Source organism: Falco peregrinus, chromosome 8 (genome assembly GCF_023634155.1).
Source record: "Falco peregrinus isolate bFalPer1 chromosome 8, bFalPer1.pri, whole genome shotgun sequence".
Classification (NCBI taxonomy): Eukaryota; Metazoa; Chordata; class Aves; order Falconiformes; family Falconidae; genus Falco; species Falco peregrinus.
Window position 1 is genome coordinate 6,478,075 of NC_073728.1, and position 14,271 is coordinate 6,492,345.

The following is a 14,271-nucleotide window of genomic DNA, read 5'->3' on the forward strand; positions in this document are numbered from 1 at the left end:
ATAAAGCAGCAGTAGTGGGTTATATGGTGGCATCACGATATTTTGTTCAGTTCCATGATCCTTCAGTAATAATTCCTAACATTCAGCTTGTTTCCTTTGATTACTGTTGATCATTGACCTGACTGTTCGGTAGAACTGAATATTAGAAACGAAATTCTCATTCCTGAATGCTAATATCCAAGTCCAGCACTCCTTATGCAAAATTGCTTTGTTTTTTCTTCGTATGTATTACCTACTATTATCTGTGAGGAATTTAATCTGCCTTTTTATTGTCCCGTCACCCAATGTTGTAAGCTTTTTTTCTGCTAGTCTTTGCAAGTCCTTATTTATCTTCTAAAATAATTTAGTATCATCATCCAGTCTTACCGTGTTTTTACACACGCGCATGCGCGCACGCACACACACACACACACACACACACACAGACACACACACAGACACAGACACAGACACACAGACACAGACAGACAGAGACAGAGACAGAGAGACACAGACACACAGACACAGACACACAGACACACACAGACACAGAGACAGAGAGAGAGACACAGACACAGACACACAGACACACACAGACACAGACACACACACACACTCTCTCTCTCTCTCTCTCTCACACTTTCCAGGTCTGCACAAAGCTTGAGGGTCTCCAGCTGTGTTGGCTTTTCCCAAGGTCACCATCTCCTTCCAGGTGTCCCTTAAGTCAGTTTTCAAGGTAGACATTTAACAGACAGGCCTCGTGCACCCTGGGCTCTTCAGGAATTGGTGTCACACTGGCCACCTCTGGTCTTCAGTTACTAGGGCGTTTTTCTGTGGAGTCTTTCTCAGTATTGCTGTGTTTACATCTGTGCCCAGTGGGGTGGTATGGCAGGTCCTGCAGCTTTCCTGGTGCAGGTGTCATGTTTATTGACTGTTCCCTGGCACCCCTCTAAACTCCTTAACAATTGGAGTTGCATTGGCCACCTTTTGTTTTGGAGAACTTGCGTGGTTTGAGGGGAGAGATACGTACCGTGGCTGCGGTTCCTGCTGCCTCATCCTTAGTTTCCTTGAATGTGGTGCAGTGTTGTCTGGGTGCCGTAGCCAGTGTTTGCTTACCTCACACACGTACCCTACGAGTGCTTTTCACTGGCACCTCACTTTGTGTCGGTTCCCATGGCATGTTGCCTGCGAAGAGGGGCTCCAGCCTGGGAACCCACCCACCCTTTTTGCAAAACATTCATTCATTTTTTGCATGCAAGAAGACTTCAGCCACCACAGCAAGAGTGGTTATTATAAATGTTTATGCTTCAGCACTCCTCTGGCTGCTGTCTACATTTGCATTTTAAAATATGTTTTTAAACAAAACTAAATCCTTCTGCAGAACCTTTGGTGATTTTCTTTTGGCTGTTTCCTTGGTACTTTATCCCCCTGTTCATATTGGTGTTTTTCAGCTCTTTCTCCTTTTTAATGAAGCTTTTTTGAACTGTGCCCACAAAGAACTGTCAGGCTTTATTATTTACATAAGCACTAGCACAAAGAGCTGTGACCTTTGCTTGTGCTTATTATACCCCATTATAGTAATGTTCAACAATAAGTTCTGAGCAGTGTTCTCTAAATAGCTTAGATCAGTCTTCAGAGGAGAATAATATATTTTATTTTCTATCCTAGCTTTCTCTCCCATTACCAGTTTCAACTTATTGTGCTATGTTCACGTCTAGATTTTTAGGGGGAAGGTATGATCCACCTAAAGTCATTTTGCTCTTGAGATGACCTTTATTCCCTGTCTGTGCTACCCGTGATCTACCTTCAGTGATTTTGCCATATCTCCAGGGTTCATGCAGATAATTAATCAGCTGAACAGGGTGTTGTTATTTAAGTCTATTTGAAATTCTGAGTTTGTTCATGTTTGGTTTTTTTTGTTTTTTAATTTATTCAATTCATCAAAATAACCTAAGGAATGCAGTTGTGTAATTGCCACGGGAGTGTGGTGCATACTGGATGTTCAGCTTCCTCATCTTTATTTGATTTGTTTGTGTGGGTGTTTGTGATGTCCCAGGTCTCTGAGTAGCTGATGGGGCAGAAGCAGGCTCAAGGAGCAAGTGATGTCTTGCAGTACTGGATGAACTATATCTGATCCCTGTACTTGTTCAGTAGCATACGGAACAAAAGCAAAGGTAGTAATACAGATATCATTAAATTAAAGAAAGAATATGACTGACCTGCTTGTCGTGTGACAGCAATTTCTTTGCTCTCTTGCCTCAGAAGTTTTTTTTTCTAAGAGTTTTGTCAGCATGGGTCTGTTACACATGAGTGTAACAAAAGCAGCCTGAATTGATACGCTTTTGGAGACTCAGAGCTGAGATTCGTTTTGTATGCACCCAGAATTTACCATTTATTAGGTGCAAGCTTCACGCTGTGTGGCTCATGGAGCGGCAGTGTTTGCACTTCAGTGGCACAGGACAAGTTGTGTTGTGCATGAGCAGCTCCGGTTTTCAGGAGGCGTGACGTGCATGGTCATTGCCAGCCGCTCGGAACGACTGTGGAAGTTATGATGAGGACTTTTCAGCTCTTGTCATAAAGCCCTGTTCTTGCTGGGTCTTCCTCAGGTATTGCTTGCCTGAGATTCTTGGTGGTACCTGCTCAGCAGGGACCGCTGTCTTCCCTCTTGGGTCAGTCAGTGTGTGAATCCCACATCCCCGCTCACCAATTCGCAGATCGCTGGGCGTAGATTTGTGTCATCCTGCTGTACTTCAGCTTCTGGATGCATCTCTCCTAAAAGAAGTCTGGAAAGAGCTCTTCACGAAACTTTTGTTCTGATTCTCGATTTTTTCAGCTTATATTTTAAGAAAATAGGGAATGATAGGATTATTTTTTATTATTTACTTATTCACTTAATTACTGGTTATCAGTCATAGTGACCAGGTTGACAAAAACCAAACGTAAAAATACAACAGCTTCAGGGAGTTTAATATGATTGATATTTCAAAATGTTTGTTTATTTATTAAATGGGGAATTGATTATAGTAAGCAAACAATTTCAGTGTGTCGTTTAGACCTCATAGGTCTTGTGTACACTGGCCCAGAGGTGCCACGAGACTGGTGCTGAGCCAGTGCTCGGGTGCCTGAGGTTGGCTTAATTTTGTTTATTAGATTTTTGTGTTTCAAATATCAGCAAGAAATACATCCTGCTGTAATGTTTACATGCAATTTATCCAAATTTACTAGATATTATAAAGTGTAGGAGTTAGCATAACCTCAGAGTAGATTCGAAATAGGTTCTCAGAGTTGTTTTAAAGTAAAAATGGGATCTTATTGGAAAGAAAAAAAATGCCCTGTTCCTTTGTTCTTTGCTGGTGAGACAACTGAGACGTCTTAAAGGTAGAATTTTGCCATCCTGTGATGTCTGCAGGATTAAAACCGATGTGCTCCTCAGCTTTTCCATAGCATGCACAACCCAGACCCATGGTCCTGGCTGCTGCTTGTGAGCACCGAGCGCCATCCGGCTGCACATGCAAGAGAGGAGGTGCACACGGATGGCAGCAGCTGCCGTCATCTTTAAGCACGGTGCTGTGGTCATATATACAGTATATCTCTGCAGTGCTGGAGTGCTGGGGGGGAATAAATCCTGCCCTAGGCAGGCTGGGCAGGCAGGCAGCCAGCCAGCCTCGCTTCACACTGGGGTTAGACTGCTGGTGTTTTGCTTCTCCATCAGTAGAGATGAAGACGTAGTTGAGAGGTGTTGCACAATTTAACATCTGAGCAAAATGATCCGAGTCCTCTTGAGTCCTGTGGCTTGCCATTTCTGGGCTTTGTAAGTAGCAATGGGCATGTAAAATGGGTAGGCAGCTGAAGCACAGCTGGATTTATGCTGAAAGACTCAAATGTCTGCCAGTTTGGGGGTTCTGTGAAGGATACAGAGGATGGGACTGGCTTTGTCTCACTTGGATGCCCACAGCATCGGTGCTGCTGCCTGTGCTAGTCACACCATGCCCCAGCATAGTCCATGAGAAATAGGAAACAGAGTGGTAGCTTTTAACGATGCACACTCGACAGCTGCTGAAATGTAGGCAGCTTCACATCTTGGTCTGCAAGGCAGCCTGCTGTCTCGTACCGCTGCTCTGACCTCACCCCATTTTTATGACAGAAAGTGAAAAAGCACATTGTAGGCACTTCTAAATAAGCACAACCTCTCCAAATAAGACTGTACTCCATTTTTTTTTGGCAGAATTGTAAATGTGAGTTGAAACATGACCAGGGTTCGTAGTTTCACACCCGTTTTGAAATGAGATAAGCAACCTGCACCTAATTTTTCACACAGCAGAGTGACAGGGAATTGATCGGAGAGTTACAACCGTCAAAACCTCGCAGTATCTGCTCTTCCCTACACTTGCTCATCCTGCTACTGAGTGGACTCTGAGAGGGGCGGTTTCTTGTGCAGGAGCAGAGCAACTTTTTTCTGCTTCACAATTATTTGCAGATTAATTTGTTCAGTTAGTCCATTGGTTTGCCCTATAAGCAAGACCAGATCCTCCTGGGATTAATGTGGCAAGGCGCTTGTGTTCCTGTGCCCATGGGCCCTTGCTCTGCAGGATCTCCTCCGCTGAGGGGGCTAGTTCCTCCTGGCTCCAGCGATGCACACCTGCCCTGCTAGGAAGGACACAAGGAGACAGCACTTTAGCCAGATTGAGAATGAGATGTGCATGGCGATATCTCCACAAGTCAGTGAAAAATCTGCAGGAGAATGTCCTTGGAATAAAACGGCTGCCTGTAAGACTGCTTAGCAGTGTGATTTTAGTAGCTGTATCGCTTAGTCCCCAATAAAAACAAAAATCAAGAGTTAGTATTTATTATTCTCATTAAACATCACTTTTCTTTCAGGTATTAGCAATGCAGAAGCCCGTCAACCAGGGAAAGCACCGAACTTCAGTGTGAACTGGACAGTAGGAGACACTGGTCTAGAAGTTATTAATGCTACAACTGGCAAAGATGAAATGGGTCGTGCATCTCGCCTTTGTAAGCATGCTTTTTACAGCCGCTGGATGCGTATTCATGCAAAGGTATGTCTTCCAGAGTGCTAGATTTTCCACTTCTTACTACTTAAATACCTGTGTGTGCTGCTTTCTATATCCAGAAGCCATTTTCTGAATCTGTTTTAAGCTAAGCCTGATGTTAGCTACTGCTCCATGTGGTAATGGAAAAGAACAATGCATTTGTCTAGCTTATTCTTTAATTTGATGATGTCTCGTTCAAAATGCATGCAAGGATATAATGATCCTTGATCTATAGCTAAGGAAACAAAAGGTGCTCTCTTTTTTGAGCTTGCCTTCTCATTTTAATTTATTTGGAAGAATAAACCCCGTTTCACTGCAGTCAAACCTACAGAGGTCTCGCCCTGGCCCCTCAGAAAGAAAAGCTCCAAGAAAGTATCTGTCAATGGCTTTGGAGTGTCTAGATTTCTTCCACCAAAGGAAGCTGATAATCTGGAGACAGCAAAGCGCAGGCTAGCGGGGCTAAGGGGCGTGCGCAGTGCCTGTGCCGTGGCTGCTGCGGAAGGACACGCGTTGTGAGAGGCGGGCGTTGCAGCTGGGTGCAGAACCGTGACGGCTGGCAGGAGCAGTCCTGTACACCTCTGCCTTTGCCTCAACATTTGGTTTCAGTAGTTCATTACCTTGCTTTAATAACAGTTGTCACTCTCAAAGCCTTTGGCTTAATAGGTTCTTGTCTCTCTTCTTTTCTCGTCTTTAAACCACACAGCTTTCCTCCAGCTTGCGCTCAAAGATCCTCAAGCCTAACCTGTACCACGAAACCAAGCAAGGAGCCACTGAGTATCAAACTGCCAAAGAGTGTTTGTTTAAAGCATTCCTGAAGGCAGGACTTGGAGCCTGGGTGGAGAAACCCATAGAACAGGATCAGTTTTCTCTCACGGTCTAATTCACAGACTGCACATCACTTTGGAAAGGGAGTTGTTCTGGAAATTCCTGGTGTCCAGCACTGCTTTCTGGCATCTCCACAGTGGTCAAAACATCTTTTTACTGTTTGGAGTTGGGTTTTTTTCCCTTTGGTTTTTTTTTTTTTTTTTGAAACTTCATAGTAACTGTTTCTGTTTTGCCTAAGTATTGAAACTCAATGATCTGACACATAATTGTATATTTTGTTATGGGAAAGTAATTTCTGGTGTATTTCTAGAAATACTTTTACTGTAGAAAACTAGCAGTAAGGCTGTCCTTACACTATACAATGACTCATTTTTTCTGGGTTAAAATAATTTCTTTTTTTAATTCAGTGTCATCAAGTGCGTGAAGAAATGAAAGTTTCTCTAGGTTTTACACCACACTTTTAGGAAGTAGCTTAATTTTTTTAAAAGAAAATAGGCGACAAAGCTGATTCTACTCCTCTGTTAACTTGTTTTTGAACTGCAGATATTTCTATCATATAGATCACAGAGCCAGAGTGGAGTCTGGACAGCTAGTTTTTCCCCACTTCCTTGCTCTTTAAAACCAGCTGCTGAAAATTTCATGTCTTTGATGTATGTATTTATTAGTCTGTGACCCAGTTTTTAACATGCAGCTTTTTATTCTGTTTTTAAAAATACATTTACCTCCCATTTACACACATTGTGAAGTCTTCATTTTTTTTTACCATTGTAAACTGGAAACAGCAAAATAATTATTTGTAAGTTAAGAAGTTTAGTCTATAACATGCAGAAACCTGTTTAGAAGTAGGTGATTTGTATATCCCAGGAACTCATCAGAATACAATCGTAACTGTAACAGTAATATGACAACTTTAAATTGCTCATTTTAAGGGCACTAAGCCTGAATTGCCAAAACCAGTCACTTGCTGGGTATTAATTGCTCTCCTGTCAGAAATGAAAAGCTCTTGTACGGACAAAAAGTTGTTACAACTTCTTTCCTGTGAGCTCTATCTGCTTTCACCCAAATTGTTGTGTCTCTGAGATTTCATTGCGGTTTAGCTTTACGTGTGTGATGGTCTTCATGAAACTAACTAGGTAAGTTGCTCTCAAACATGCTTTCATTTGCTGTGATGATTACTTAGAAAGGTGTTTTTCCTGAAGGTGTTGACACTTCTGCTTTATGTAAAAATATAAGATAGAAGGGGGAAATGTTGTGAGATCAGTTTAATTAACTGGTGTGTAGAAGGCATTTTTAAAAACACTTTTTAGTACGTGACATTTAGGAGCAGATGAGCCAGTGTCCGGTGTCGCTTCTCTGCTCACATGGCGTGCGTCCAAACACGTCCCTTGGCTCATGCCCATCCAGGTATCACCTGTGCTTTCCGAAGAGCATCTCCGAGATCTTCCATGTTCCCTTTGCGAGTATGAAGGTGATGCTTCATGACACGAGAGTTTGCCTGACAAAACCAAGTTGGTGCACCCACTGCTCCAGCTGCTGGTTCCCGTCCCTCCGCTCCACCGCCCCTTGCCTATGCTCACAGGACAGCAGATCAGCGGGCTGGTCCGTGCTTTGAAGTCAAACCAAGGGTTACTTTTTTAGACCCACATTGGGTCAGAGATCCCGTTTAGAGTTGTGCCATCGCACCCGCGGAGGCTGTGGAGTGGAGCGTGGGTTCCTTCAGCCAGCTTCACGGCCAAAGCCTGTGTATCACAAAGCTGTGACTGGAGCGAACTGTACCTCAGCCCCAGCATCTCCAGGGGGTTAGAAAACACTTGGGGGGTGCTGGAGACTTTGATGTCAAACCACTTCTGGCCAATCGCCAATGCCAAGGAGATGTGCTGCTGTGTTACTGCTCAAGTAGGAACATGTTTTCAACTTCAAAAAATGATCAAGCTCACAAATTACTTGTGCATTAGTTGAAACCTCTGGGTTAGTGTCTCAGAAGTAACGCATTGAGGTGCAAACAATGCGGTTTTGGTGGTATTGTGGGTAATAGCGAGCACTGCTCTGGGAAGGCGAGCAAGTTTGTGGCCTGGTGATCCCCTTGGAAAAGTCTGATGCTTCCAGAGGTTACTGCCTTTTCCAGATGCCGGAGGAACAAATGTTGCAAGCTGCAATAGACAGGCGGTGTTATTCAGCTTTGTTGGTGACTTAAGCTATCCTGTCGGCTTCTCATTGAACCCAAAAGTGCTGCCATGGCCTCTGCAAGCCCGACAAGGCTTTAGCGGTTGTCATCTGACTGAGGCTTAGGCTGACCTATTCGAAAACTAAAAGGCATTTAATTGTGTGTGGTCAGATTTTACAAGCGCTCAGGCATCTTGCCTTTGAGATCAACCTTGTCTCGCTCGTGTTGCAGAAATTCTGTTTGTGGCTGTAGCTGAGGACGTGCATATGTTTCTGCAGGATCGAGGGAAAGCTGGTTGTACCGTGCGCGTTTCCTTGAGATCATTACTGCTGTTAGAGGAAATACACTCTTTTAAGGGGCTCAGTCTATTGATTAATGGAGTCTGTTGATAATTTCCAGCAAATTATTTTTACCCATCTTTCTGAAGTGCTCATTCAAAAGTTGGTGTCTCTCTGGGTTTTTTTGATGACTAGGAAAGTATTAGCTCAAACTATTTTTTTTATGAAGTCACAAATATGAGCAATATATTTAAGTATTATTATTATAGACATAGTTTTTTAAGCCGTTTGAATGAACGATAAAAATTAAACTGTAAAGAAAATACGTTCCATGCCAAAACCTTTTGATGAAGGAATGGTGTCAGGTCATTTATGAGGAATGAGTTCTCTTGTTTATAATTCCAGGATTTCAAAAAAGGAAGAAGTTTTCCAGGGTTGTATGCAATCCATATCTGTCTTCCGGGAGTCAATAAAACACCGCTTGGCTTCCTTCGCCTGCTTGTTACTTTTTGTGCAGTTCAATGTGCACAAGTTGGGAAGGGAGTTGGGAGGCAGAGTTGCGATTGCTGCCGCTCCCGTACTCCTCACAAATCACCCTCACCGAGCACGAACGGATAGCGATGTATATAATTTTAAGCAACTGCGAAAGATAAGACAACTCAGGTTCTGGCAGCTGCCCAGTGTTGTGACCGACCTTTCTGTCGGGAGCTGCGCGTCTGCCCGGCGGGTTGGGGGGCTGGAAAGCCTGGGCTGGGGGGGTGGAAGCTGGCCTGCACAGGGACTTGCAATGCTGCTCTGGGAGCTGCTTGGCTTCTTTTAATTATTATTATTATTTTGTCCTTATTTTTGATTGACTATGAGTGTTTGTCTCAGGATCTTCAAAGGACTTAAAGAGTAACAACTTTAATGTTGATGAATACTTGAAATCTAATTTAAGGTGTTTTTCTCCAGATGACAGTCTAGCTATAATAAAGTTTGTAGGTTAGTAAAATAGATAATTTTAAATATAGATGTTTGAAATATATATGTTCTGCAGGATCGTTTTAAGAAAATTTGGGCCTAAAAGCTAACACTTGAAATATCGATTATGGCTGTACTCAGGACCTGGTAATAACTATAGATTATTTCTTACCACTTGTATGTGAAGTGTATCGTGTGTAGGAGCTCATTAGCGACCGTTCTCCCCCAACGGCGTAGATGTCTGCATAGCTGTGGTGGCCCCCGCTTGCCCTCGTGTAGCTGGTGATGGTAATTGTGACTCTGCGTGCTTAGGGGTGTACAGCAGCGGGGTTCCCGTACAGCTGGCAATTGCGATCTCGTCTTAGAGAAATCTTTTTGTGACCGGTTACTGCATAGGAAACTCAGGAGTAGAAGACTTTCGTGTGTTATTACTCTGTACATCCTCTAAATCTAGAATAACTTGCAGCTGAAAGTCTAAGGATCTTGGAGTGGGTGTTGCATTTCATCAGTCCGGGTCTGTGCTATCTCAGAGTGCCGGCTGCCCAAGGGGCAAAACCACGTCTCATCCTGCTCTCTCAGTGAGAAAGCGCATGAGACAAAGCTGTGGGCTCGGAGCGCTGGGTAGCACGAAGCAGTGTGTGTCTCGCGGAAGACGAGTGCCGCCTTTTGAAACCAAGCTGTCTTTTTAAAAATAACCACCCAGGAACTGAGAATCAATTCTAAGAATTGCTTAGTCGTGGTCACCACATAATTGATATATATATTTTTTTTCTTTTTTCTTAAATATCAGTGGTTTTCTAAATAGCTAAGATTATTCTTGCCATTCCTTCAATTAAGCTTTAATGCTTGGAAGGCTCGTGCTTGTAGAGAAGCTGCACTTGGAATTCTTTGCATTTTTATCATCATAAACTGTCCACTGTGAAAATTATCCCAAAGTTTACCAAAAAGGAAGAAGAGCTGCAGTTCAGGTATACAGTCAGAACAAAAATGTCTAATGTTATTTAAAACCTAAACCCCCACAGAAATAAAACGTATAAAATACAATTATCCTGTCTCAGAACTGCCGTGTGGTTTCTATCTTTGGGGTGTTTTTCTAATACTAAGTGATTTCCATTGAGTTTAAAAGATCACGTCTTTGTTCAGCGCGCTCCTGTTGGGAGAGGAGTTGATGTTTAACCCAGGGTTACCTGGAGGTGACGGAGGCACAGTAGTGAAAAGGGACATGTTGTGGCTTGTGGAAGGGATGCTGAGCACAGTGCCACGGGGCAGGGCCCCGCTGCACCCCAGCACGGTGGCCGGGGCTTGGTCCCTGTCCCGCCAGGGGCTCGGGCCGGTGCTGATGCTGAGGCAGCATCTGGCTGCAGCAGGAGGAGGAAGGGAGAGAAATTGAAATTGCCGGTTTCTTTGGTTCCTAAAGCAGAAATGATGGTGTGGGATGGGATTCCTGCTCCCTCCCGCTGAAGAGGCCCTTGGGCAGGAGACGGGGAGTACGGGCCAAACGAACTGGCCGCTCGGCAGCAGCGGCTCCTCCCAGCCACGGCCTTTCCCAGAGATGTGGCAGCACAGGCGGCCCCAGCTGTGTGGAAATCTGTTAGCGTGCATTGAGCTCGCCGCCCATCCCTGATGGAAACAACTGCTCTGGAGTATCCGCAGCGATTTTGGGTCAACCCCCCAGGGAATAAGGTTGCGTGGGTCGCTGTGGTGGGCGGGTTGGGTACTTAGAGCTGCAGGATGTGTGGTGCTTCATCACTAGGCAGGTATTTGCCCCTAAAACACACCCAGGTAGATAAAACTAAGGCCTGCTTTTCCCTAAGTATGTCTGCTAGCAGCATGCGCCTAAGCTGTGATGGTGCTTCTGATCAAAAGTTCTCCTGTCGTTGTTTCTGTGGAGCGGGTCGTGGTAGGAGTGATGCAGACTGACAGGGGCCGTAAAAAACGAGCTGCAGCTGAAATGCTGAACCTGTCGGCGCTGGTGCAGAGCAGACAGGACCTGAGCTTTCTCCTTGGATCACGTCAACATGTGGTGTCTTTCAGAACCTTTGCAGCCAAAGGTCTGTCCCCTTGCCTGTCCACAAACGGACAGTTAATAGTGCCAACAGCATCTGCGTGTGCAGGAATGAGTTTCATGGGTAGCTGTGTTTGGTTTTCTTCAGTCATTCCAGAGAGGAGAAATTAAGAGCCGTGTTTGCTGTCAGGCGTAACAATTTAAAGAATTTCTGTTCTCTGAAGGGAAGGATCCCCAGTCAAGGTCACTGCAGTATTTTTTGCATTTTTAATACCTTCACCGTTACCATACCGATATCATTTTTGTTGTAGGTCGGCTGAGACGTCTTTAACAAATTTTAGATCAAACGTGTGTGTGAATATATATTTATACATACATATATATATTGCTGTATATTATTTGCATTAAGCAGTTACTCTTCCCCAATCTTCCTGTGTGATGGTGTGAATACATTAGCTTTACCTACCTGGTGTAAGGATATTAAAGAACACTCTCAGATACTGTCCTCAACAGTTACTTTCTCCATTCATAACCCCAATTTTGAAGATGAGACCTCATTTTACCTCTGGTTTGTGTCTTTCCTTACAGCACACTTGTTCCCATCCCAGTGTCACTGCTGAAGCACAACCCATCGGTCGATTATTCTAAGCAATGACTGTTTTGCATACTACCTTGCTTTGTTTAATTAATGTTTGTACAGAGATTTGAAAATATAAAGAGCTATATCATTGCTAAGTTTCCTCATTGTTTTTGTATATTGATACGGCTAGTGGCAGGGGGAAAAAATAAGTGAAACGTCACAAAATACCATGTGTGTCCCTAAAATGGTGGGTTTGGTTACATCCTGAAGAGCTAGCGAGGAAGGGAGCGGAGGGTATTTACGTGATGCTGCCAACTTGATCTCTGAAATCGCAGCTTTTGCAAAGAGAAAAGGAGGGAGGGAGGATGTGCACGCTTGGGGACGCACGGCACTGCTGGGGGTGGCGGTGCCTGCAGCTGGGAGGGGGAAGCTCTGGAGGTGGGAGCTGCCCTCCCTGCCCGTGGGACAGCAGCCCGCTGCCTGGGTGCGGTGGGTGATGTGCAGCGTCACCGCTGCCCGGAGCACGGGCGAGGGGAGGGCGAGAAGATACCCAACGGGTCTGCAGCTCTGGCGTGGATGTGTGGCTTGCGGCTGGCTGCGGGGGGCTGCGCAACTGCTGCTGCTCTTGGAAAGTGGTATTTATTTTGCAGTCATTTACTCAAATCCCAAGTGCGTGGGTCCCTAACTTCTAGGGACTTGCACGCGTGCGTCCTCCATCTACGTGGTTGTAGCCTTGAGCCCTGCTGCTGGGTGAGCCCTGTGGGTGCTAGCACTGCCCCCACCGGGGGTGGACCCCAGCTCCCCAGTGCTGGGGACAGCAGAAGCCTGGTGCTCACCCTTACAAGGCCACACGGCAGCCCCACGGACACGCCTGGTAGCCATTAAGCCTTTCCTTCCCAGCAGGAACCTGTACACCACAAGAGGGAAAATCAGCCCTGCCTCGCCGCCCCGCTCTCCGCAGCCGCTGTCAGCAATCCACACGCACTAGCAGCATTGCGCTGGTTGCTTTGATTGGTTTTACATGTACCTGCAAGCCCCGCTGCAGTGCTGGTTGCAGGAGGCAGCTGCTCAGGCCCCGCGTGGATCTGGAGAGCTGGCTCTGGTCACAGACCGGTCTGCTGTCTCCACCTTGTGACAGAAAGGCTGTGCTGGCAGCCAGGGAACTCCACAGCCAAGAAGGGACACACTGAATAAAACCCCAACGCGGCAGGCTCCTAGGACAGCTGTGCAAAGGATGCGAGTGCAGCAGCTGTGCAAAGGATGCGAGTGCAGCAGCTGTGCAAAGGATGCGAGTGCAGCGGTGCTTTAGGTTTCGCACCCTCTGCAAGCCCTCCTCTGCCGAAAGGCGTGGGAGCAGACACAGAACACGTGATGTTTGTCCTTGAAGGTGGAGAGAAAACCCATTGCAATATTCTCTGTGGATATTCTCACATCTCACAGAACTTTTTCTGCTCTTATTTTCACATTGATGAATGCATCTTCTTCCACTGTACGCTGAGACAGAGAGAACTGATCCCGCACGTTCCTTCCATCTATTCTAAAAATGGAACGTAACAGCATTACTGCCAAGGATACAGATCTCCTAAGCTCTCCTGTGCAAGGGGATAGGTAACAAGGTCTGCTCTGCTCAGTTCCTTGCTCTACAACCCAGAAAACAGCAGACAGTGGTACAACACCAGAAAATACAGAATTACAAGGCAACAAGCTGCTTTGGCACAGATCGCCAGCTGAAAGGTGCCACAGTCGCATATACATGCATACGTATGTTTGTACATACACGTGTTGTCACTGCAAAGACAAGACAAAGGACAGCCATGTCCCAAGATCCTGTGGACTTAAGAGGAAATTCCATCCTTTCTTTCATTTGTCAAGACAGGGACTCAAGGGAGAGGGGATGTTGCTGGAAGCCCTTGACCAAGGGAGCTGTTGCCCTGCTCTCTTCTCTCTAATCCTCATTTTCTCTTTTAGCCCTTGTGGCAGGTTGTGCCTGTAGCCTCCTGTGCTTTTGCTGTGCACCTCCGAAAGGCCCACTTCTGCCTTCCCTGTGATGCCTTTTATGCAGCGAAAGGCAAGTTCGATCCCTCTTTCACCTCCTCCAGGCTGAGAAAGCCCAGCTCTCCCCTCCTCTCCTCATACACCGCATACTCCAGCTGCCGCAGGTTTTAGCAGCCTTCCTGTGGACTCTTCCTGTTCGTCAACATCCTCTTGCATCTGGGGATGCACGGAGATGCAGCCTCCCAGTGCCAAGAACGGTAACCCCAGCTGCGCTCCCTGATGCAGCACCTTGTGGGACAGATGAAAAAAACCCAACTTCGTCAGGGCATGCAGGTTTTATCCCAAGTTTCTCCTATGCTGGACCTCAACACTAGGGAGCCAGGAGACAGCAAAATGCATGGTTAGAAAGAAGGAAGAAGCACGGACACATCCCA

At 45.6% G+C, this 14,271-nt stretch overlaps 1 protein-coding gene across 1 annotated transcript in view; it reads left to right on the top strand.

Annotated features, from left to right (window-relative positions):
- ADARB1 (adenosine deaminase RNA specific B1) overlaps positions 1 to 11,992 on the top strand; it is an 88,003-nt gene extending 76,011 nt beyond the window's left edge. The window contains exons 9-10 of the mRNA XM_055812930.1: positions 4,858 to 5,036; positions 5,734 to 11,992. Of these exons, the coding sequence (XP_055668905.1) occupies positions 4,858 to 5,036; positions 5,734 to 5,910 (356 nt within the window). The 3' untranslated portion in view covers positions 5,911 to 11,992. The remainder of the gene's footprint in view (positions 1 to 4,857; positions 5,037 to 5,733) is intronic.
- Positions 11,993 to 14,271: the final 2,279 nt, after the last annotated feature.